General features: G+C 62.3%; 1 protein-coding gene across 3 annotated transcripts; it reads left to right on the forward strand.

The window, feature by feature from the left end:
- Positions 1–10,957: 10,957 nt before the first annotated feature.
- On the forward strand, positions 10,958–22,815 carry LOC147571691 (endoplasmic reticulum mannosyl-oligosaccharide 1,2-alpha-mannosidase-like). 3 transcript variants are annotated; one of them, XM_086696141.1, is made up of 13 exons: positions 10,958–11,213; positions 11,716–11,824; positions 12,512–12,627; positions 14,123–14,277; positions 14,568–14,680; positions 15,949–16,134; positions 16,831–16,979; positions 17,327–17,515; positions 19,418–19,608; positions 20,478–20,598; positions 21,256–21,453; positions 21,612–21,743; positions 22,460–22,815. In XM_086696141.1, the coding sequence occupies exons 1-13, from the start codon at positions 11,103–11,105 to the stop codon at positions 22,670–22,672; spliced, it is 1,983 nt and encodes a 660-aa protein (XP_086552267.1). In that variant the 5' UTR covers positions 10,958–11,102; the 3' UTR covers positions 22,673–22,815. The 3 variants fall into 3 exon arrangements, with proteins under 3 accessions (XP_086552267.1, XP_086552268.1, XP_086552269.1); XM_086696142.1 differs by having other exon boundaries at positions 17,363–17,515; XM_086696143.1 differs by lacking the exons at positions 10,958–11,213; positions 14,123–14,277.
- Positions 22,816–23,178: the final 363 nt, after the last annotated feature.

Here is a 23,178-nt window from a genome sequence, read left to right on the forward strand (position 1 = left end):
GCCAGAAAGCCCGGCCCCTCCCGTCTACCCCCATCTGCCAGTCGGGTGCTGGGGCCACTCCCATCAGCCCTGGAGGGGCGGTTTCTAAATACGCAGAAATCTGCCAGCTAGTTTTCACGCAGCTGGGAGCTTCAAGTTGGCTGTGGTGGAAACAGTTATGTCAGGGAAATTGTCAGACCCTGCAAATCGGCGCTGATGTTTTCCCTTTAGAGCGTGAGTTTACCGGCAGATCGCCACCTCCCCTGGGCTGCCAACGCTGAAGCTTTTGTCTCAAGCCTCTTGCACAGATTCCAAACATCCAGGGATGGGGTGGAGGCTATGCCTGCCCACCAGACCTCGGTCGCCTCCCATGAGTGAGTCCCTCCTGAGATCTGCCCTCCCCTTTCTTTCCAAGGGGGTTGGTGGTGCAGCCATAGAAGGCCTGGGCCTCGCGTTGCTCCCACTGTGACGGAAGAACCCTCCTGGACTTTGGCGCCTCTGAACCCTCCTCATCAAATTCTGTGGGGAGGACTCAGGGGCCTGGGTGTTTCCACTGGCCTGGGCGGAGAGGGAGGCCTGGGTCTGTCCCAGGCCTCCCCCAGGGGAGATGCTTGAGGCACAGCAGGCCCTATGGAGGGAGCTGCTCCTCCCCTCCCCCACTCCGGGCACCTCCCTGCGAGCGGCTGTCAGTCACCGCACAGCCCTCCTTCGAGCCTCAGTCGATGGGCCGAGGGTTTGGCCCAAGACCGAAGCGGACCGCTCAGGGTTCTTCCGTAGGATTTTGGCCAGATCAGAAACTGGCACAAGAGCCCATCTCTACATCCTCCCTGGAGGTGACTCCCTGAGAATTGGGGCCCAAGAGCCGCTGGTGGACACATTCTGCCAAGAGGAAAGCAGTTTGAGAGGAGGAGGCTGGCGGGCAGGGAGGGGTGTGCAGAAGCTAGGCAGACACCTTGCCCACGGCCCGCCCAGGGGGCAGAGGACAGGCCTTCGTCTGATGTCCACCTGCCGTGAGGGCCTGCCTCCGAATTAGGACTGGGGAAATGCGGCGGGCCGTCAGGAGGCCTGGCCGCTTGTCGACACGGACTGGCGTCGGGCTCTCTGCCCCCTGATCTGGGGACGCCCCAGGACTCCCACAGAGGACAGCCGTAGACACCAGTGATGCCGTCTGGCTTGCTCTCGTGCTGATTTCCACTCGCTTTATCCACATGGTTCTGCTACCTGCCTCCACCACGAGATCGCTCCCACCCCTGTTCCCACACTCTGGTTTCCGCTAAGAAACCAATCTGATGGAGATCGCGCTGACTTTATAGACCAGTTTGTGCAAGACTGCTAGCTTCCCAGCACTGAGTCTCTTTGGTCCATTTATTTTTATTTTTTTAAAATGTTTTTAATGTTTATTTATTTTTGAGACAGAGAGAGACAGAGCATGAATGGGGGAGGGTCAGAGAGAGAGGGAGACACAGAATCCAAAGCAGGCTCCAGGCTCTGAGCTGTCAGCACAGAGCCCAACGCGGGGCTCGAACTCACGGACTGTGAGATCATGACCTGAGCTGAAGTCGGATGCTCAACCGACTGAGCCACCCAAGCGCCCCATCTTTGGTCCATTTATTTAGATCATCTTTACTTTCGGCAACGCTTCGTAGGTTTTAATGGACGGGCGTTGCTGTTATTTTTTTTTATTTAATTTTTTTATTTTTTTAATTTACATCCAAATTAGTTAGCATGTGGTGCAGCAATGGTTTCAGGAGTAGATTCCTTAATGCCCCTTGTCCATTTAGCCCATCCCCCCTCCCCCAACCCCTCCAGCAACCCTCTATTTGTTCTCCATATTTATGAGTCTCTTCTGTTTGGTCCCCCTCCCTGTTTTTACATTATTTTTGTTTCCCTTCCCTTACGTTCATCTGTTTTGTCTCTGAAAGTCCTCATATGCGTGAAGTCATATGATTTTTGTCTTTCTCTAACTGACTAATTTCAGTTAACATAATACCCTCCAGTTCCATTCACATAGTTGCAAATGGCAAGATTTCATTCGTTTTGGTTGCCGAGTGATACTCCATTGTATATATATGCCACATCTTTATCCATTCATCCATTGATGGACATGTGGTCTCTTTCCATACTTTGGCTGTTGTCGATAGGGCTGCCATAAACATGGGGGTGCATGTGTCCCTTCGAAACAGCACTCCTGTATCCCATGGGTAAATGCCTAGTAGTGCAATTGCTGGATCGTAGGGTAGTTCTATTTTTAGTTTTTTGAGGAACCTCCGGACTGTGTCCAGCTTGCACTCCCATGCTGTTATTTTGTTAAATTTCTTCCTAAGTACTTTATTCTCTCTGATGTAATTATGAATGGAATTGTGTTCTTCATTTTATTTCTGGTCTATTCAGTGCTGATATGTAGAAATAAAATTGACTTTTGAGTATGGGGCTGTCCAGACTCATTCATCCTAGTAGGTTTTTTTGTTTGTTGAGCCCTTAGCATTTCCAAACAGGGTCATGTTGTCTCTCAGTAGATGGTTTCCTTCTTCCTCTCCAGTCCGGGTGTCTCTTGTTTCTTTTCTTGCCCAAGTGAGCTGGGTAGAACCTCCATCCATGACAAACACAAGTGTCTGCCTTGTTCCTGATCTCACAGGGGAAGCATTCAGTCTTTCACCAATAAGGACAATGTCAGCTGCAGGATTTGGCAGGTACCCTTACTGGGTTGAGGAAGTGCTCTCCTAGCCCCAGGCTGTTGAGAGTATTTATCAGGAATGGATGTTGGATTTTGTCAAATGCTTTTTCTGCATGTACTTTTTGTGACTTATTTTATTAATATGGTATAGAACACTAATTTGGGAACGTCAAATCAGCCTTACATCCTGGACATAAATCCTCCTTGGTTATGTTATACTTTTTATGTGTTGACACATTGTTTGCTAATGTTTTGTAGAGAATTTTTGCATTTATGTTACTAGTGGATATTTGTCTGTAGTGCCTTATGATGTCTCCGTCTGGTTCTGGTTCTGATATCAGGTTAACACTGGCCTTGTGGAATCAGTTGGACCGTGTTTCCTCCTTTTCTATTTTCTGGAAGAGTTCATGAAAGATCGGTGTTAATTCTTCTTCAAGTTTTTGGTAGAATTCACCAGCAAAAGCCTGGCCTTTTGTTGGGGAGGGAGAAGGGAGGAAGGTTTTAAAATCACGGTTCCAATTTCCTTGTAGGCATATTCATATTTTCTTTTTCTTCCTGCATCAGTTTGGGGAATTTATATGTTTTTAGGAATATATCCATTTCATCTAAACTGATTTATTGACATAAAGTTGTTCACGGTATGCCCTTTAACCCTTTCGATTTCTGTAAGGTCAGCAGTAATGTCCCCTCCTCTATTCCTTTTTTTCCCTTTTGTAAAAAATTTATTTTTTATTTATTTTTTTTTATAAATTTTTTTTCAACGTTTATTTATTTTTGGGACAGAGAGAGACAGAGCATGAACGGGCGAGGGGCAGAGAGAGAGGGAGACACAGAATCGGAAACAGGCTCCAGGCTCTGAGCCATCAGCCCAGAGCCCAACGCGGGGCTCGAACTCACAGACCGCGAGATCGTGACCTGGCTGAAGTCGGATGCTTAACTGACTGTGCCACCCAGGCGCCCCCCAAAATTTATTTTTTATGTAATCTCCACACCCAATGCAGGGCTCAAACTCATGACCCCAAGATCAGGAGTCACCCACTCCAGTCAGCCAGGCTCTCTTGTTTTCCTGATATTATTTTTTCTTCATTGGTCTAAATGTTTGTCGATTTTGTCGACCTTCCCAAAGAAACAACTTTCTGTTTCACTGATTCTGTTATTTTTCTGATTTGTTTCACTGACATCTTCAACTTTTACTCTTCTCCTTGCTTTGGATTTAGTTTGCTCCTTTTCCCCTCAGCTTTTTCGTTTAAAGTGTATTTATTTATTTTGAGAGGGAGCACGCGAGTGAGTGGGAGACGGGCAGAGAGAGAGAGAGAGAGAGAGAGAATCCCAAGCAGGCTCTGCACTGTGAGTGTAGAGCCCAATGCAGGGCTCGAACCCACGAACTGTGAGATCATGACCTGAGACGAAGTCGGATGCTTAACTGACTGAGCCACCCAGGAACCCCTCAACTTCAGACATTTAAAACTTACCTAGATTTATTTCATGGACTAGCACATGTTCTGTGCTGGAAAATGTTCCATATACATTTGAGAAGAACATATAACCTGCTGCTGTTGGGTAGAGTGTTGTATAGATGCCAGTTAGGTCAAAGTGGTTGCTAGCATCGTTCAAGTCTTCCTAACTCTTGCCGGTATTCTGCTGGTACATTGTTCTGCCCATTATTGAGAGTGGAATATTAAATACTATTTTTGAATTATTTATTTTTCTCTTCACTTCTGTAAGTTTTTACTTCATGTATTTTTAGAGCTCTGTTGTTAGGCGCATACATGTTTAATTGTTTTACTGGACAATGATATACTATGAAAACAACCATAAGTGAACTGGAGTGTTTATACTCATATCAGATGAAATCGACTTTAAGACAAAACAATGTTACTAGAGACAAAAAGTTCACCACCCCCCTCAGAATTTTGAAGGTGTGCCTTTCCTTTCTGGGATCAGAGTAATGATGGCTATGGCCGGCCTGCTTTTTCTCTTTGAATTATTCTGAGACCTTCACTGATCCTTGGAAGTCTAAAACTTCACAAGGGTGTGTCTAGCACTGGGTTTTGTTCATCCATCCTGTCTTGAAACGGGAAGGTTTTCAGCTACCAAATTTCTTGTTAGGCTCCGACAATTTTCTCCGTTCTATTTCCCTCTTGTTCTCCTTGCCTAATTAACCCAGAGGGATTCTAAGTATAGTCTGTTGGACCAGCTGTAGCAGCAGCATCCCCTGGTAAGACTTAGGAAATTCAGAACCTCAGGCTTTACCCCAGAGCCCCAGAGCCCCAATATGCATTTTAAGACCTGCAGGGGGCACCTGGGTGGCTTAGTTGGTTACAGGCTCCGTGCTGAGCCTGAAGCCTACTTTTAAAAAGAGATCTGCATGTGGTTTGTCTGCACAAAAAGATCTGAGCGGCACTGGGGCCGACCTCTAATCTTTTCTTTCATGGTATCTTTTTGCTACCACCACACCCCTTTTAGGGTTTTATTTCATATTCTAGCAGATTTCCACTATGTTGTCTTCCAGAATAGTTATGGAGGATTTTTTCAGCAGCAATATTTTTAAAAAATTTTCTTGCTGTTTACTTATTTTTGAGAGACAGAGAGCACGAGCAGCGGAGGGGCAAAGAGAGAGGGAGACACAGAATCTGAAGCAGGTTCCTGGCTCTGAGCTGTTAGCACAGAGCCCGACACGGGGCCCAAACCCATAAACTGTGAGATCATGACCTGAGCCAAAGTCGGACGCTCAACAGACAAAGCCACCCAGGCGCCCCTATGTTTTTAATTTCTCTTGTTCGTTTTCTTTTACCGCAAACGATTCTTATTTAATAGATGCGATGCTTCCTAGAATCTGTCACGGTGTTTAAACCCCATTGATCCTGGATTCTGCTTTCAGGGGCACTGTTCTCCTTGCTAATGTGGATCTCTCTCTTCCAGCAGCTGGTTTCCTTCAGCCCTGAATCAGCCATGGTTGAATGCTCCTGGTTCAGAAAAGGTGGCCGAGGCTTTTCCAGGAGGCTGCTGTGCAGCTTTTTGTTGTTTACCCACCAATCCCTCCCCCAACTCTAAAGGCTGCAGATCTTGGCAGCAGGTGGAGAGGCCTTAGGCTGGGCAGTCCCTAAATGCAGGGTGAAGGGACGTGGTGGAAACGGAGATTCACTGCCAGGAAAGGCTTGCTGCCCAGCCTCGGGGAGTGTGGTCAACAGGCAGCCTTAGCCGTCAGCCCCTTTGGGGTCCGCCTTGCCTGAAGAGAGTCACGTCACACAAAGCCACACCCTCCCGGACACCGGTGATGAGCCGGATGAAGGTCCAAAAGGCTGACTGAGGCCTGGCAGGTTGTCACTGCCAGCTGACCGCCCCCTCCCCTGCCCTATCCAGTGTTGAACCCCGACAGCTGTCCTGTATCCCAAACTCTACCTCAGCGTCTGCTTCCAGAGAACTCCAGCTGGCACAGCTGTTCCCGGACTGGTCTGAGAAGGTGGGCAGTAAGATGGGCCTGGCAGTCTGAGTCAGGCCCATCCCGCTGGCAGCGACTCTTGCGCTGATGGGCAGTGGAGCTGACAGCCCCTGGTCTGAGGCGTCTGTCCAGCCGCCAATGATTGTGTAGGGATGGGTCATCCAGATGGCTTGGCGCTAAGCCCTTTCCTGTTTGACAGGAAGACAATGAACACCTGGGTGCTGGGGGACAGCCACTGAATGCCAGGTGGGGCCTCCGGTCACTAGTAGAGAAGTTCTCATCCCCTTCAAGGGTGCTGGAAAGAACCCAAGCCTTCACACTCAGGACAGCTGGATCTCAAGGACGGCTGCAGCCAAGGCAGGCCCAATGAGCCAGGGTCAGAAGCCTAGCTGGGAGCCTGGGGCTGCACACTTGGGGTGGAAATGCCCCCAAAGCTTTGACACAGACTCTCCTAACCCTTCTGAGCCTGCAGACACGGTCCCCACCCGCCCCAAGGAAGACAATGCAGACACTTAGCTTCCTCCCGAGATCATACCTGAGCAATCTCCCCTCCCCACCATGAGGCCTTTGCTGGGCAGAGTCCAGCAGAACCTGGCCAGCCAGCTTTGCACCCGGGGGAAAAGGATCCCACCCGAGGAACCTCAGGATCCTTCCGGCTGACATTTGGGGAGCTGGGGCCAGGCTGTGGGAGTGGATGCTGGAGCCTCTGATGAGGGGTTACAACGTCCCCTGACACGGAAGATGCTGTATTTGGGAACTTTCTCCTGAGAGGCCAGATTAGAGCCTTCACCATGACCTTTAGGACTTGGCTGGACCTTGCCAGGAAACTTGAGGTGGAGAGGTCACCAATGTCACAACAGAAAGCAAGCAAGAACAGGGAAGGAGGCTCAGGGGACCTGGGAGGTTGGATGGGATGGAAACCTACACACACACACACACACACACACACACACACACACACATGAATTGGAGACGTGAGGGCCAGCTGCTCTGAGAGGGGTCCACACGACTAGTCGACCTGGAGGTGGTGAGAAAAGACGCCACATGGGAGTTTGTGGCCCCAGTGGGAGAGTCACACAGGCTGTAAATGAGGAAGGCCTCCATGCAAAGAGTAGGGAAGCGAGTGTCCTTGAAAAACAGCACCAGACGCGGCAGAGACAGACATGGCTCCCCAGCACTCATGACAGGAATGGTCAGGACACTTCAGAATTCCTAGAGCTTCTGGAAGGATAATAGACTCCAGGCTTCCAGCTGTTGACAGGAGAAAAGAATGGGGGCGCCAGGCCCCTGCTGGGAGCTGGGACCGTGACCCCAGCCCCTCAGGCTATTCCCTCCACTGGCCCCTCAGTGCCAGGGGCTGCGGCACATAACCAGTGCCCAGACACCAGGGGGGCCACCTCTCCCTTGGCATCCAGTCCTGGGCATGCGTGAGGGGCCAGATCAGCAGAGCCACCCCCTGTCCAAGGCCACAAAGGGAAGTTGAGTCACCTGTCCCCGTGCCAAGACTGTCCCTGGCCAGCATGACCCCAGTCTCTGCCCAGGTCCGGCCTGTCTAGCACAGGCACAGGCCAAGGCTGGGGTCCTGCGCTCTGGTTCCAGCCGAGAAACCAGGGCGCCAGGCCAGGCCAGACGATCGGGGAGCAGCCAGTTAGCTGCCCCACACACTGCCCCAGGACTGTCACTGTGGCAACCAGAAAGGCCACAATGACGGTCCATCATATAACACCAAAACATTCCCACTGGTATGGCTGCAACCCACAGTGCACGTTCCCATCCCCGCTGATCCTGGATGAGAACCGGGCCAGGGCTCTGCAGCCCCGACTTGCTCTCTGGCCTGCCAACCCCGGGGTCCTGAGGGGTGGCGCCGCTCCCGTCATCGTTCCCGGGGACACAAGTGACCAAACAGGGCTCTCTGGCCGTGCTCCTGGCTGTGAGGTCTGGGCGAGAGGCAGAGGTGCGGCGTCCTCGGGGACGGCGGCAGGCCTGCCTCTGTCGGAGCGGAGACGTAGGTGAGGACGACGGCACCTCAAGCCCTACGCGCAGATCCGCCCGGCGGGGAGCACCGGCCGCTCCAGCTTTTCTGCAGACCCACGGACGGACGAGGCGAGAGGAGGGGACGGTGTCCGTCCCCTGCAGGGTGACCTGTCCACAGGTGCCGCTCCCTCCCTCTCTTGCAGCTGACCAAGTACCTGGCATGGCGGGGGCGGGGGGGGGGGTGTCACGGCCTAGCCCTCCAGCCCCCCAGTGCCCACCAGCTACCCCCACCCACCCCCCACGCACAGCCTGCACACCTAAAACTGAATTCTCTCAATCTCCCTTGGAGGCCTTGGCTCCTCGGCCAGGGCTACGGTTGGTTCAGGCTGCTGAATTTTAGCTCTTTTCCCCAACAACCAGTCGGACCAATTCCAGTGGCCGCACGTGGTGGCTAATTGGTCTGAAATATAAGCAGGCGGGGAGCACCGTCCCCCAACCAGCTTGCTAGTAGCTTCTGACAGATCTCGGTGCTCACGGACCTCCCGCGCTCTCTGGAGGGAGACACAGACTCCACGTACGGGGCCACGGTCCCCACGCTGCACCCCTGCGGCCCCACCGAGGCTGGGGAAGACCCGCTGGCCCCCGGCCCCTAGCCCTGCTGCTCCGGGCCCCAGTGCCTGCTGCTCTCCCCTCCGGAAAGCAGCACGGGGCACCTCCCCGCCCGCTGACGCGAAGGGCGGCGTGGAATGCAGCCTGCCGCTCCGCCAGGCCGCCTGCTCCCACGCCCTCACGCTGCGGCGACACCCCCACGGAAGCCGGTTTCCCCAGGGCAAGGATGTCAGCTGGGCGGTGGGTTCAGAGGCCGCTGACTCCTCCAGTGGCTCGTAGTGGACTAGCGGAGGGTGGACGGGTGTCCCCGCACCCGGACCTGGGCGTGGCGGCGGGGTCGGGGCCAGGCCCAAAGCCCAGAGGAGGACTCTGCTCCCACCCGCGCTGTGCCAGTCCTTCGCAGACCTCAGAACCGAACCGCGTGCCTTACGACGCTTCTCCCAGCTGCTCCGCTGGCAAGCAGAGGGCCCGGGACAGAGGAGGGCCAGCCAAGGCGGGGGCCCAGGTCCGGGGTCCTGCCCACAGCTGCTGCTCCTCACTGCCACAGCCCGACGACCGGGCAGCCTCTTTCCTACACCAGCTGGGGGAGCTACTGAAACGGCCTGTTTTTAAAGACCCCGTTTAGGGGCGCCTGGGTGGCGCAGTCGGTTAAGCGTCCGACTTCAGCCAGGTCACGATCTCGCGGTCCGGGAGTTCGAGCCCCGCGTCAGGCTCTGGCCGGATGGCTCGGAGCCTGGAGCCTGTTTCCGATTCTGTGTCTCCCTCTCTGCCCCTCCCCCGTTCATGCTCTGTCTCTCTCTGTCCCAAAAATAAACGTTCAAAAAAAAAAAATTAAAAGTTTAAAAAAAAAAAAAAAAAAAGACCCCGTTTATTGTAAAAGAATCACAGCTGCGTGTAAAGTTCCAAACACGGCCCAGAGATCCGGGGGCACAAGAGCCTTCGGAAAGGCTTTTCCACAGGATTGAAGCACGTCCCCAAACCAGGAACACGGGTGGAGCCCTAGGTCACTGCTCACACGTGCGCGCTGCTGTGCACGCTGCACTCAAGAAGCAGGACGGGCCCCTCAGCACAAAACTGTCCCTCCCCAGACAACCGATAAGGAAGCAACGGGCTTCTGAGAGGCTGCCAAACTCCTTGATTTCCCGCAGAACGTGGCGGATTCCCAATAAACGCAAGATGCCGTGATTGATCCCTGGCCTGGCGAGCGCAGTTTCTGACCGGCACGGGTGCTGGGAACGGCAACCAGGGGTTCCCAGCTCCGTGCATCCGACAGAGCAAGAGGCCACACGCTGAGCCCGCACCTGCTCTGGGCGGCCTAGGAGTCCCCTCGAGCTCCCACCCAGCTCTTCGCCAGGGTCTCAGGGAGGCCAGGGACCACCTAGTGAGTCTGACACCCTGCGGTGGGGGTGGGGGTGGGGCAGAACCACCCCACCCCACCCCGGCTAGGTCTCCAGGGGTGGGCTCCCGCGCCCTCAGCTGGAGAGCCCGGTGACCCACCCTCCAGATACCACCTTCTCCCTGCTGTCGGCATGCGCAGGGACGGACGCACGAGGGCACCGCTGGCACTACCGGCAGAGCCCTGTGTGGGGAAAAGACCCGCAGGGGCCTCGGGGATGACCCCCGCTAGGGAAGGGGGGGGGGCGGAGAGCAGGAGGCGCTTTCTGGGGCAGCTTCAGACAAGCCAGGGAGGCGCACACGCCGGGGAGCCCGCCACACACCCCTAAGTGCGGCGGCCAGGACTGCGGGAGGCGGCGGGCTCACCCGAGGGGGCCGGCAAGGAGCGGGGACGGCCCTCGGCGCTGCGGGGCTCGCTCCGCCCTGCCGCGTGTCTACTGAGGGGAAACGCGCGCACAACTCGCCGCGGCGGCCGTCCGCGCGCCCCCCAGCCCATCGGCTCCAAAGAGCGGACACCGACAGCCGCCCCGCCTCGACTCGGGCTCGCACCGGACCCGCTGTCCTCTCGCTGAGCTGCGGCCCCCACTAGCTCTGGGCCGGGAAGTCAGCCCGGGGCCGGGAGTCGAGCCCCGGGGCGGGAGCGCGGGGCGCCGGACGTCCTGCCAACCCCACGGAGCCGGCGGGTCCCGGGGACGCGGTACCCAGCCCAGTCCCAGGGTCTGCGCCGGCGGGCTGCGCGCAGGCGCGGGCGGGCAAGCGCGTCACGGCGCAGGTGCGGCCGTGCGCCGACGCGGCGGGACGTAAACACCCACGCAGGGGCGGGGGGGCCACGAGGGCGGGCGCAGGCGCGGTGGGGACTAGGAGGGCGCGGCGCAGGCGCATTGGCCGCGCGCGCGATGGGCGGGGTGTGGACGGCGCTGCGATGGCTGCCCGCGGGTGTCGGACCAGCGAAGCCCCCGGCGCCTCTCAGAGCCCGGCCTCCTGACGCCGCCAGTGGGCGGGGTCGCCCGGGCCGCCGCCACCGCTGTCATGTATCCGCCGCCGCCGCCGGCGCCACATCGGGACTTCATCTCGGTGACGCTGAGCCTTGGCCAGAGCTACGACGGCAGCAAAAGCTGGCGGCGGCGCTCGTGCTGGAGGGTGAGGGTCGGCGCCGGGCCGGGGTCCCGCGGCCCGCCCGCCGCCCCCTGCCTGGAGCGCAGGCGCTCGTCCGGGCCCGGGGAGCGGTGGTCGCCGGCCGCAGGCCGTCTTTACAGCCCGCGCTCGGCGGGGCGGGGTCGGGGAGGGGGAAAGCTGTAGGCTGCCCCTCGGTGCGGCGGGTCAGGAGCCCCGCGGTCTCGGGCTGCAGGGCATCGACACCCCCACATCGGGGCAGATGCGGGGTCCCGCCGGCTGCCTGAGACGGAACACGCGCGTCGCGCGAGCCTTTCCTCACGGCCCCTGCGATAGGACACGTATGGCTTCTGCGTCTGTTGTTTATTTCCGTTCCCCTATACCGTCTGGAATATCCCCGCGGCTCGTCAGTCTCTGCCGCCGGGGCGCTTCCCCCGGTTCAGAAACCGGACCTTGGGAGTTACCCACTGTCCTCCCTGAATTTGCAGCGGTCGCACGTGTCCCAGCTGTGTTGTTTTCCGTCCCGTAGAAATGGAAGCAGCTGTCGAGATTACAGCGCAACGTGATCCTTTTCTTCCTCACGTTTCTCCTGCTCTGCGGGCTCCTGTCCTACATCAGCGTGGCTGACCAGTGGAGAGGTACCGGCTGCGCGTGTGCCTCAACCCCATGCGTGTGCGTCACTGACTGCGGGTGGCTGGGCAGAAGCGGTCTGGCCGTGCGCCTTAAGCGCCTGGAGCGTCTGCGAATTGGCGAGAAGCGCAGATGAAAAGGAGCGGAGAGTGTCTTTAGCCACCCTGCTAGAACGTGGCTCGAGTTAATGTGATGTTGCCCGCCTGCTTCCTGGGTGTCCGGTGTAAGGGCCGGCTTCTCCGTCCTCTGCGCCTCACGGAGATGTTCGGGTCCTGAGGTCGCGTGCCCCGTCCAGACACGCTCCCTGAACTTCCTGACACGTGTTACCGTGTGTTCCGAGCGGCCGGGCAGTCTGGGTGAGGGCGTAGGGAACCCCTGTGGGGGAGGAAAGCTCAGGAGCTGCTGCAGGCGGCTGGAGACAGCTGCACATAGGCCAGCGTCTGCGCTTCCTGGGAGGGAAGCCGCTGAGGGGAGGTCCGTGTGGGCTGGGCTGCAGGACAGAAGCTGCCAAGTGCTTTGAGGAAGGTTTGGTTACCCTTGGCCGTTCTTGAGTTGGTTTAAAGGACCTTCCCCAGGTCTCACGGTGTCCTCTCGTGGTGAGGAGCGCCCACCTAGACGTGTTCCTCCGCGCGCTCGCTCGGGCTCTCCTTGGGGCTGTGCGGCACGTTTGGGATAAAATCTGTTCTCTCGTTTAGCCGTGGATGGCAGGTCAGCGGAAGAGCGGAAGGTGAGACCAGCAGATCCGCCCGTCTTGCCGGCTCCTCAGAAGGCAGATGCTAATCCAGAAAACTCGCCGGGGCTTTTACCCCAGGTATGTTCGGTGAACTACACGTGGGGTTGCGACCGGGGTCGGTCCCACGGGCGTTTCAGAACCGCGCGTGATGTTCCGCACGGACGGGGGAGCGGTTCTCTCCCTTGTTGTTTGTCTGATGTTCGCGCCCTGCGCCCCTTATCCTGAGCCAGTAGGATGACGCTTGGGGCAAGGAGGAGGAATATCCTTTCCTTCCTTCCCCTTGGATACCTGCTGGTGAGCGAAACAGACCCGCCCCTTGTCTGGGGGAGCCGCGGGCCGGCGGGAGCAGGCCGGTGGCCGTGGTGTCCTCCAGGGATGAGGCTGGGGACGGGACGCTGAACTGCGGTGTGAGACTGGGCGGCCGCCGGTCCTGGGTAGAGTCGGGAGAGCAGGGCTTGAGTCCAGTGACGTTGCCCGAGGCAGGGGGAGCTGGGCTTGTTCAGGGAGCTGCAGTTTCAGAGGGCGTGGGCGGGGAAGGGGGCTGGGGTCAGGCCCCACGGGGAGCGGCCAGGAGGCCTCTCTGCAAACCGTCTTACTCGGAGGCCGTGCGTCAAACGGCTCACGTCCTCCCTCGTGGAGCCGACGCGCACGTCTCTCGCTCCTCTCGGCCGCTCTCGCGCACCTGGGCTCTCGTGACGGCGACGGGAGCAGAGCCCGCCTGCACGGTTGCCCGCCGAAAGACACGCTTCCATTGCTCGGGAGGCCCGTGATCCCGTCTGTGGCGGCGGCCGGGGTCGGTGTGCACGGCTCCCCGGGTCCGGGCCTCGGGGCGCGGGGCCCCTTGTGGCGGGGCCGCCGGGACCTTTCCTGCTGCTCGGACTCCGGCGCTTGTGCCCCAGGCCCGGGTCAGCCCCGGTGCTTTGTGTGCGGCCGGATCCCGTCCTCCTGGCCACGGGGGTCCCGGCTCCGTGGCACCGGCGTCTTTACAGCGAGGACCTCTTCACGGGTCCCGTGGGTACTGAGCGGCAGAGATGTGCTCGATCCCTGAGTCGGCCTCCTTGCTGCGTCCTGCGGAGGAGGGGCCTCCTCCTGCCCTCTGCCGACGACAGGCTACGCCTGGGCCCCTGCGCTCCGTCCCCGGACCCGGTGCGCTGGCCACCCGGTTCTGAGCACGGAGGGTGGGGGTCCTGGGGCACAGGCCCGGGACAGTGTTCTTTGCGCCTCCATCCACGGGGACGCGGCTCTGACCCTTTATTGCTACCTTTAGGGTCCGTGACGGCCTGGAACCCTCCTGGGCCAGGATGCTAACCCACTGCCCAGGGCTGCGCCAGCCCGTTGGCACAGTCTCCGCCCCGGTTGGTCAGGGCCCGGAGATCGCGAGAAAGGATCTTCTGGCCAAATCTGCATGTTGCCGTGGGAGCGGGAAGGCATCTCCTCTGGGGGCCGTGCGCCACCAGCCATTCCACGTGGTCCGTGGGGTTGGGTCTGATAGGGAGAGCATCCCAGGTGGAAACGGAGTGGCGGCTCCTGGGGCGTTGAACTGTTTTCACGAGTGGCTCTTGCTTCGATCTAGAAGCCTCAGAGGCATTTCCGACGGGGACCGCCCAACCTGCAGATCAGAGCCCCCGACAAAGACTCCAAGGACCGGAGGCAGGATGACACGAGGCGGAGGGACGAGGTGGTGGGCGACGCTCGTCAGGAAGAGAGCACACAGAGAACGGTGGTCAGGTACAGGGAGCGCCAGAGACGAGGCAGCACGGGTCGCCAGACGCGCGGAGGCCGGTCCGTTTGACGTTTCCTGAAAAACAAAGGGATAGGATCGGCGCGCTGTCTGAAGCGGCTTCTCCTCTCAGAGCAGACAGTGGAGGGAGCGGGACCCCGGTGGGGGCGGGGCCCTGCCTTCTCCGCGTCGTGCCGCACGGAGCGGAGGGCCGCCACGAGCCCAGCCAGGCTGTGACCGCGGGCGTTTGCATCTCTGCCCTCAAGCCGGCTGACTCCTCTTCCTCCTCTCCCTGAAGCTGGAGGGGTGCAGTGATCGAGCCGGAGCAGGGCACCGAACCCCCTTCGAGAAAGGCAGGGGGCCCCCCCACCAAGCCTTCCTCACAGGCCCCCGGGATTCAGAACCAACCAGGTAAGGCCCCGCCTGCGCCCCGTCGGGCCTCACCCGGACGTGGTGACGGAGAGGGCGCGTGGACACCCAGCTGGGCACCCGGGCGGGCCCCAGCTCTCTGTAGAGCCTTGGGGAGGACACGGGGCTCCACGGCGGCCCGCGGTCCCAGGCCCATCGCGGCAGCCACAGGCCGCCTGTGCGGGAACTGCCCGCGTCCGTGCCAGCGCGGGGCCCGGGGAGAGCGAAGACACGGCCCTGGCTCGGTGGGGTCCTGGGGTCCTGCGTTCTGGCACCTGTAGTGGGGGGCCCCCGGGGCACTGGCGCTTTGTACGCCCCGTGCGGCCTGTCTGCTTTGGTTCTCGTGGCAGCCTTTGAGGTCATCGGTCTGTCGTAGGCCCGTTCCACGGACGGGAGAACCGAGGTTAGGCCGGCAGCGGCCACGGCCATTTGCCTCCCGGAGCGGGGGCTCGCGCCGGGTCAGCTGAGCCTGGGGCCCGGGCTGTGACCCTCCAGTCCTGTCGCTGTTGCCGCTGAGGAGGGGAGGAGGAAGAAGGAGCCCAGAGCCCGGACGGGCGGCCCGGGCGTGTGGGGGGAGGCAGACTGGGCCTCGGGCCACACCGAGAGGACACGTGTCGCGAAGCCGCCGACGCCCACGTTTCTGTCCGCCTGCTGGCCCTGTAACTCGTGCCTGGTCCTCCGACGTGTGGAGGGGAGAAACCTTCTCGGTCGGCGTCAAGGCCACCCTGGGAGGGCCCCAGGGCGGCCTTGGGTGTGTCTGCCACACGCTGTTCCCTCCCCGAAAACACCCAGAGCTGCTGACGCACGACGCGGGCACCTGTGAGATGAGGCGCTCTCGTGGAGGTCACCGGGGCCCGCCCGCCACGTCTGATGCTCCCCCGGCCGGATTGCACAGCGCGGCTGCCGTGGCGGAGCGGCAGGCACCGGTCTGCTGCCTCAAACACCGCCGCCCACCGCGCGTTCCCCGCAGCTCCAGAGAGTCGTGCCCGCCGGGCGTCTGGTGGAGGCGGACGGGCGCAGGCCAGGCGGATGAGAGGCCGAGCCGTCGCGTGTGGGCCCTGGAGGCCTCGCCACCTTGGCAGCCGCGTCCAGCCGTGCGGCTCCGAGCCCGGCGGCGCCGCGCCCCGATCTTTGGGGTCGTCCGCTGCTGACCTGCGGCCCCGGACGGTGTCCCCCCACCCCACTGAGCGCCCCGCGGCTTGGGGCTGCAGAGGGGCGGTGTCTGAACCCTGGGCGGTTCCGGTCCCCACGACCCGCCGTCTTCCTCCCAGCCTCCCCGAACGAGCGTCAGAGGGCCGTGATAGACGCCTTCCGCCACGCGTGGACCGGCTACCGCAAGTTCGCCTGGGGCCACGACGAGCTGAAACCCGTGTCCAGGTCCTTCAGCGAGTGGTTTGGCCTGGGACTTACGCTGATTGACGCCCTGGACACCATGTGGATTTTGGGTCTGAAAAAAGGTACCTGCTCGTCCCCGAGCACGCGGCCAAGTTCCCCCGGTGGAACGCTTGGGCGCGCGAGTGAGCGAGCCGTGCCCTGGAGGGTGTAGACGCCACTGTTTCCGTCTGAGGAGCTCTCCCTTCCCCTGGGTGGCAGGCAGTCGCTTTGTCCCTTGATGGCAGGCGTCCCGGGGACGCTCAGGGCAGTCGCCCCCTCGGCTCCCGGCCGAAGGCCTGGGCTGGCGTCCGGGGGCAGTTCCAGCCCGTGCTCCCGTCCTAGCCGGAAAGGGGCTCCCTGGTGGGAGGCGGCACGTGATCCTATAAGGCCATCGGCGTCCCGGGTCTCTCCATCACACCCTTCTCAGGCCACGTGGACGGGGTGTGGTTGAGGCTACGGGTCTTTGGGTACTTCCGAATCGGTCTCTCGGAGTCCATTTCCGGTGTTCCGTAGAGGCCAGAGGCTCCCCCTGAGTTCCTCACGTGGCCCTTTGTGCCGTGGCCTTTACCCGTCAGCGTTGGTGCTCACGACGGCACGCTGGCTGCCCGTCCTCCGGGTGCAGGGGGCTCCGCGGTGTGTCCCCTTGCCGTGGGAAGTGATGGCGAGGCCCCTCGGGAGAGAGAGACACGAGGACGCACGTGGCCCCAGAGCCAGCGAGCGGTCACGGGGGCGCCGGGACCTGTAACCTGCTGCCGCTCCCACCCCGTCTCCCGTCGCAGAGTTTGAAGAAGCCCGCAAGTGGGTGTCTAAGAAGCTCCGGTTTCAGAAAGACGTGGACGTCAACCTGTTCGAGAGCACGATCCGGATCCTGGGCGGCCTTCTGAGCGCCTACCACCTGTCCGGGGACGACCTCTTCCTGAGGAAGGCCGTGAGTGTCCGGGCGCCGGTGGAGGTTCCGCGGCTCGAGGGGCCCCCGGGGGGTGGGGGCGGGGGTCTGTTCCGGGTCTCCCGTCTCCCCGGTCGTCTGGGTCTCGCTCCCGCGCACGTGCGTGGGAAGGTCCCTGTCACCGTCGCGACCCGTGGGGAAGCGCTCTCGGGGCTCCTCGGTCTCACCGCTGTTGAGCGCCGAGGCCACGTGAAGCCAGTGAGGTCCCGTGTCCGCTTACGGGGGTGAGCACGGGTGGCGGGGGTGGGGCGGGAGGGTGGGCGTCGTGGAACGGAGCCGAGGCTGGCGTGTGACGGGAAACCTCGGTCCTCGTCGTGTCGCGTCATCAGGAAGACTTTGGGAATCGGCTGCTGCCTGCGTTCCAGACGCCCTCCAGGATCCCATACTCGGACGTGAACATCGGCACCGGAGCCGCCCACCCGCCCCGCTGGACCTCGGACAGCACGGTGGCCGAGGTCACGAGCATTCAGCTGGAGTTCCGAGAGCTCTCCCGCCTCACGGGGAGTAAGAAGTTTCAGGTACGGGGGGGCCGGCCTGCCGGCCGGAGGCGTCACACCAAGCGGAGGCGTGCGTGGACTTGACCCCGGGCCGCGGGACCACCGTCCTGTGTGCTTTCCAGTCCCTCGTTCCTCGCCTTTCCTCAGCTGCGCGGGCGGGAAGGGTGTCGACTGGGGGCTGAGTCCGAGCGCGGGCCCGTGTCCTTGGGGTCCCAACTGCCCCCTGCCTCGTGCTGTGGTGGCCCCCGGGGGTGGTCCGTGCCGGGAGCGAGGCAGGGGCCCACGGTCGTGGGTTTCGGCCTCGCTAGCCCGTCGCTGACGGTCCTTGTGGACCTCGCTCCTGACCCTCGCCCCGATCCTGTTGGCCGGGGTCCCTCTCCTTGTGGGTGAGTCTCCAGGACGCGGCGGACCCTCTGGACTTGGCGCTCTGCCTCGTCACTCTTCCTCTGCCTTAAAAACCTGAGCTGCGATTTGAACGTCAGGAAGTTTTGCCTCTTGGCTTGAACGTCGCGCCACAGTCCCACGTGGGCAGCGGCTGCCACCGTCTGATTCCAGAACCAGGTCCTCGCCTCAGGAAGTAGGCCAGCGCACCCTAGCGCTCCCACCCGGGCCCCCTGCCTCGGTGGCCGCAAACCCACTTGTCGTGCGTGGCTTTCTCTGTTTGGAATGCTCGGCGTGAGCGAGGTCCTACGTACGGCGTGGGCCGTCTGTGGCCGGTTCTGTCGCCACGCGTGACGTCTTCGTCCGCGCTGGAAGCGTCCGGGAGAAGCGCACCCGTGTCGTAGCACGTGTCCGAAGCATCCCTTTTCGTGGCCCGGTGGTCTGCCATCGTGCGGTCGGACCACGTGCTGTCCGGGCTCTCGTGCGTTGAGGAGCAGCTGGGTCGTTTCCCACGCGGGGGTGGTAAGAGCGGCGCTCCCGGGAGAAGGTTCCAGGCGCACACAGGGCTCTGGCTTTTCCGCGGCAGCCCGCGCTTGTCCTCCGGTCTTCCTCGGTAGCCTTCGCGGTGGGCACGTGAGGGTGCCTCCTCTGGGCTGTGGATTTTGTCCTGATGACGTGTGGCGTTTTCCAAACGCCCGCAGGCCCCGTGTTCATCTCCCGGGTGGAGGTGGGCGTCCGGGTGCCTGTCTGCTTGTCGGCGGATTAGCGGCTTTCCTGTCGTTGGCTCGTACTCCGGAAGCTCAGCGTCTCTCTGTTTGCTCTGAGACGCCGGCCGGGCGCCGTTGCGATGCCGGATCTCTGTAGCTGCTGGAGACCCAAGGGAAATTGAAGCCGCTCCTGCCTCAGAGGACTTTGTAAAAAGGGGCGGGCGTACGTGGCGGGTGGAGGCCAGGAAGTCACTCCCCAGGCAGGGTCCCGAGCGCCGCGAGCAAACGCGCACAGGGCCATGGAGCACAGATGCGTGGCGCTGCCCGGGAGGAGCTGAGGTTGGTTGGGTCTCGAAGGATGAACAGGATCGGCGGGCGGGTGTGCCGCGACCGCGGGCTCGGAAGCAGACGCGCCTGCCTTCCCTCCAGCGAGCGGGAGCAGACGGCCACGCCTGGGCAGGAGGTCCCGGGGACCGCGGCTGTGGCCTTCAGACACGGTCCCCTGCCAGGAGGAGGAGCTCAGCCCCGTGTTCGGGGCCCTCGGCATCTGCCCGCTCATCGAGGCAGCCGCGTGTGAGGGTGGGGACCTGGTTGCCGCGTGGCTGGGGCCACCCTCAGAAGCCCTTGCCCGGTGCAGCCGGGCAGGGGAGCGCCGTGGGCCGGGACACCGGCCTCTTCCGTCCTCTTCCGTCCTCCGCTGGGAACGGGCCCGCCTGTCACGGAGGAGGGGTGAGCCGACGAGGCCCGCCTTCCTCGGCTGGCCCGAGGTCCGGCAGCCCCGTCCCCCTGGCTCACCCGCACTCTCCCCTTGTGTGTGTGTGTGTGTGTGTCCCAGGAGGCCGCAGAGGAGGTGACGAGGCGTGTGCACTCCCTGTCGGGGAAGAAGGACGGGCTGGTGCCCATGTTCATCAACACGCACAGCGGCCTCTTCACTCACATGGGAGTGTTCACTCTGGGCGCCAGGGCCGACAGCTACTACGAGTACCTGTTGAAGCAGTGGATCCAGGGCGGAAAGAAGGAGACGCAGTGAGGCCTGTTTCTGCTGCCTCGGGGACGGGGTCCCCGAGGCTCCCCTTGTCCCGAGTTCTCGGTCAGGAGGCAGCGGCCGTGCCGGACCCGGACTCGGCCCCTCCGCGGGGGATGTGTCTCCTCCCGGCACGGCCTTCGTGCCAGAGAGGACGCCTGGCTGGTCACGGAGGTCCCCGGCCCCTCTGCGCCAGGCAGGGCCTGGGGTCTGGGCCCGGCCGAGGGGCCCCCGGCTCACCGGCCGAGCTCTCGTCCTCGGGGTTGTGGAGGCGGCTCTGCTTGTCCGCTCCCCAGCAGAAGGTGGCCAGGGGCCCCTGGGCCTCCCCGCGCTGCCTGGTTGACGCTTCAGACGTGCGCTTTCCCAGACGGCAGTGCCTCGGGGAGCCTCGTCGTGCGGTCGGGAAAACACAGGTCACTCTAGTGAAGGGACTGGAAATCCTTGAAGTCTCACGCCAGGGGGTGACCACGGCCCAGGACCGCTGGGGGTGGGCAGCTCCAGGAGGCCGACCCCTACGGGCAGAGATCAGGGCATCACGCCTGGGAGCCGGAGTTCCCCACGCCTGAACGTGGGGACGTTGAGAGAACCCTGGTGGGCACGTGGGGTCCCGGGTGGTCCACGGGGGCCGGCTGAGAGGAACGACCCCGTTCGGGGGAGCGGCGGGCACAGCCCCGTGTGTGCCCCAGGCCGCCGACTGCCACGAGCCTGCATCTCCAGGCTGGCGTGGTGCCACCCCAGACAGGGCCAGGCCTCTTGGCCACTAGCGTGGGGATGGCAGCTCGTGGCCACGTGCCCGCTCCTGGGTAACCGGGCGGGGGGGTCGGGCCGCGCACCCACCTGGCCTGAGCCCACGGGGCCTGCCGGTTCACAGGTTACTGGAAGACTACCTCGAAGCCGTCGAGGGAATCAAAAGGCACCTGCTGCGCAGGTCTGAGCCCAGGAAGCTCACCTTTGTGGGGGAGCTGGCCCACGGCCGGTTCAGCGCCAAGATGGTGAGCACGGTCGTGATGCAGGTGGGGCGTAGGGGGCCGCACGCACCCGTTTTTCTGGGCCCCCGATGGCTTCGCGAGTCTGGACCTTGGAGAGATGGCTCAGATTCTGGTCGTGGGGCGTGAGCCCTCACAGGTCGACGATGGACTGCGCGGCGGTGTGCGGCGAGGGGGGCTGGGGTCTGTGATGGGTCCCCGGCCCCTCCCCCCTCCCCGCCCCCTGCCCCCTCTTCCCCCTCCCCTCTCTCCTCCCCCCTCCCCGCTCTCCTCTCCCCTCCCCCTCCCCTCTCTCCTCCCTGCCCTCTGCCCTCTGCCCTCTGCCCTGGGTCTAGTTACTTGTCCCCTGCCCCTGGTACTCCATCAGTGTTTGTGGGGTCAGGGCCAGACCCGGGTCAGCATCCGCTCCCCTGGCAGGCGGGTGTCCGTCCGCCACCCTCCCCCCTGCCCGTGTGGAGCTCCAGGGGCCGGGCCCGTAGTGGAGTCGCTTTCCACGTTCCTGCCCTTGTGGGCCCTGAGAAGTCCCCGCTCAGGCCCGTCGACCCCTGGGGATGCGGGGGGCCTGAGGGAGCGCTGGACCCTGCACCCGGTGTGGCCCCCGCCCCCGCCCCTGCCCCACGTGGCCACCGACTCACAGTGGTGAGGAAACCGCTCTGGTTTCAGGACCACCTGGTGTGCTTCCTGCCAGGGACGCTGGCTCTGGGCGCCCACCACGGCCTGCCCGCCGACCACATGGAGCTGGCCCGGGCGCTCATGGACACCTGCTACCAGATGAACCGCCAGATGGAGACGGGGCTGAGCCCCGAAATCGTGCACTTCAACCTGTACCCCCAGAGCGACCGCAAGGACGTGCAGGTCAAGGTGAGCCGGGCCGGGGTCTGGGCGTGGGGGCCCCCTGCGGGCTCGGCCTAGCTCCTCCCGTGTCCCCCCACCCCCCACCCCCCACCCCCCCACCCCAGGCGGCCGAGCTCAGCCCGTGTTGTGTCCCCCATCCCTCCCTCCCCCGCTCCCCCGCCCAGCCGGCCGACAGGCACAACTTGCTGCGGCCCGAGACGGTGGAGAGTCTGTTCTACCTGCACCGCCTCACGGGAGAGCACAAGTACCAGGACTGGGGCTGGGAGATCCTGCAGAGCTTCAACAAGTACACGCGGGTGAGCGCCTGCCCCGCCCCGCCCCGCCCCGCCCCGCCCCGCCCCGCCCCGAGTCCCTGCTCCCCTAGCCGGGGCAGCCAGAGGGGGGCGAGGGCGGGGGCGGTGCAGCTCGCGGTGGCCTCGGGAGTTCGGCGCCACGTGCCCCAGGGTCTCGGGGACCAGGCTCTGTGGCCCGGTGTGCACAGGGCGACTCTCCTCCCGGATCCTCCGTGTGGCCCCGGGCAGCCCTTTCCCACCCCAGACGGCGCCGTGACCGTGGCCCCGACACCCGTCTCGCCCTCTGGGCCGTGGCTCGGAGGTCACGCCGTGTCCGGGGCCCGCCACCCACCCCGGTAGAGCGCGAGCGCCAAAACCCGACCCGCGTACGCCCTGTGGCGGCCGGGCGGTGGGTCCCGGCCTCCTCAGGTGCTCGGGGCCTTCGGGAGGCCGCCTCCGGGTTCCGGAGCACGCGCTGCACGTCGGGTCGCATGAGGGCGGCTGGCGTCTCTGAGGGCCCGTCTGGAGGAGCTGCGGCTGAGCTCCCGGGGGGCCGGTCCCCCGGCGGACCTTGGGGTCGTTTGCCTCAGACCCTGCCCTTGGCCACGGGTGCCGCGGTGAGGCGCAGGGGCCCCGGCCGGGGGCCCTGCGGCCGCCGGCGCCCCCGAGGGCTGCGCCCGGCGTGGGGAGCTGGCTGGGCCTGCAGCCGTGGTGACGCCGCGGTCTCCGCTCTCGTGCAGGTCCCCTCGGGTGGTTATTCCTCCATCGGCAACGTCCAGGATCCCCTCAATCCCCAGCCCCGGGACAAGATGGAGAGCTTCTTTCTGGGGGAGACGCTCAAGTACCTGTACCTGCTCTTCTCCGACGACCCGGCCCTGCTCAGCCTGGACGCCTACGTGTTCAACACTGAGGCTCACCCCTTGCCCATCTGGGCCCCGCCTAGGGTGGGGTGACCCCCCCCGTGGGCACTGCCCGGGGGCCTCACACGTCTTGCGTCTGTGGGTACCTGTCCTCGGAACCCTGGCCTCGGGTAGGTTCGCTCTCTCGACCTTGGCCGCGGCGTGTCCCCTCGGCCGACTGTCCGTGCTCCAGGGTCAGGCTGATGACATTCCCCAGGGGGTTACCGAGCCTGACGTCTCAGGGCCTCAGAGGTGGTCAGGGCAGCTGGGCGCCCGGTGCTTTGCCGCTGGCTTTGCACTTCTGGCTTGTGGTTCTCATGACGTCGGATGGTGTCGTGAGGTCAGCGCCGTGAATCCCCGAGGCCCCACCTGCTGGGGACCTTCCTGCTTGAATCATGACTTACATTCCTGATCCCCAAACGTCTTCTGTGTGGCCCCAGTGTCTCTGCTCGTCCCCTGGGGCCGCTCTGGGTCTCCTGGACCCACACGTGTTCTGAGATGAGCTGAAGGGACAGCCCGACATGCGGTTCAGCCCGGGGTCTCAGAGTCTGTGAATGTGC

The sequence above is a fragment of the Puma concolor genome, unplaced genomic scaffold (genome assembly GCF_028749965.1).
Source record: "Puma concolor isolate L17-30 unplaced genomic scaffold, mPumCon1.1.hap2 unalloc_scaffold_124, whole genome shotgun sequence".
NCBI classification, from domain to species: domain Eukaryota; kingdom Metazoa; phylum Chordata; class Mammalia; order Carnivora; family Felidae; genus Puma; species Puma concolor.

What these genes read in the sequence shown, in the direction of transcription:
- LOC147571691 (XM_086696141.1), top strand. Translation starts at nt 11,103, where the DNA reads ATGTATCCGCCGCCGCCGCCGGCGCCACATCGGGACTTCATCTCGGTG. An exon ending in ACCTCTTCCTGAGGAAGGCC is followed by an intron (nt 16,980 to 17,326) that starts GTGAGTGTCCGG and finishes TCGCGTCATCAG; the next exon opens with GAAGACTTTGGGAATCGGCT. An exon ending in GCTTCAACAAGTACACGCGG is followed by an intron (nt 21,744 to 22,459) that starts GTGAGCGCCTGC and finishes GCTCTCGTGCAG; the next exon opens with GTCCCCTCGGGTGGTTATTC.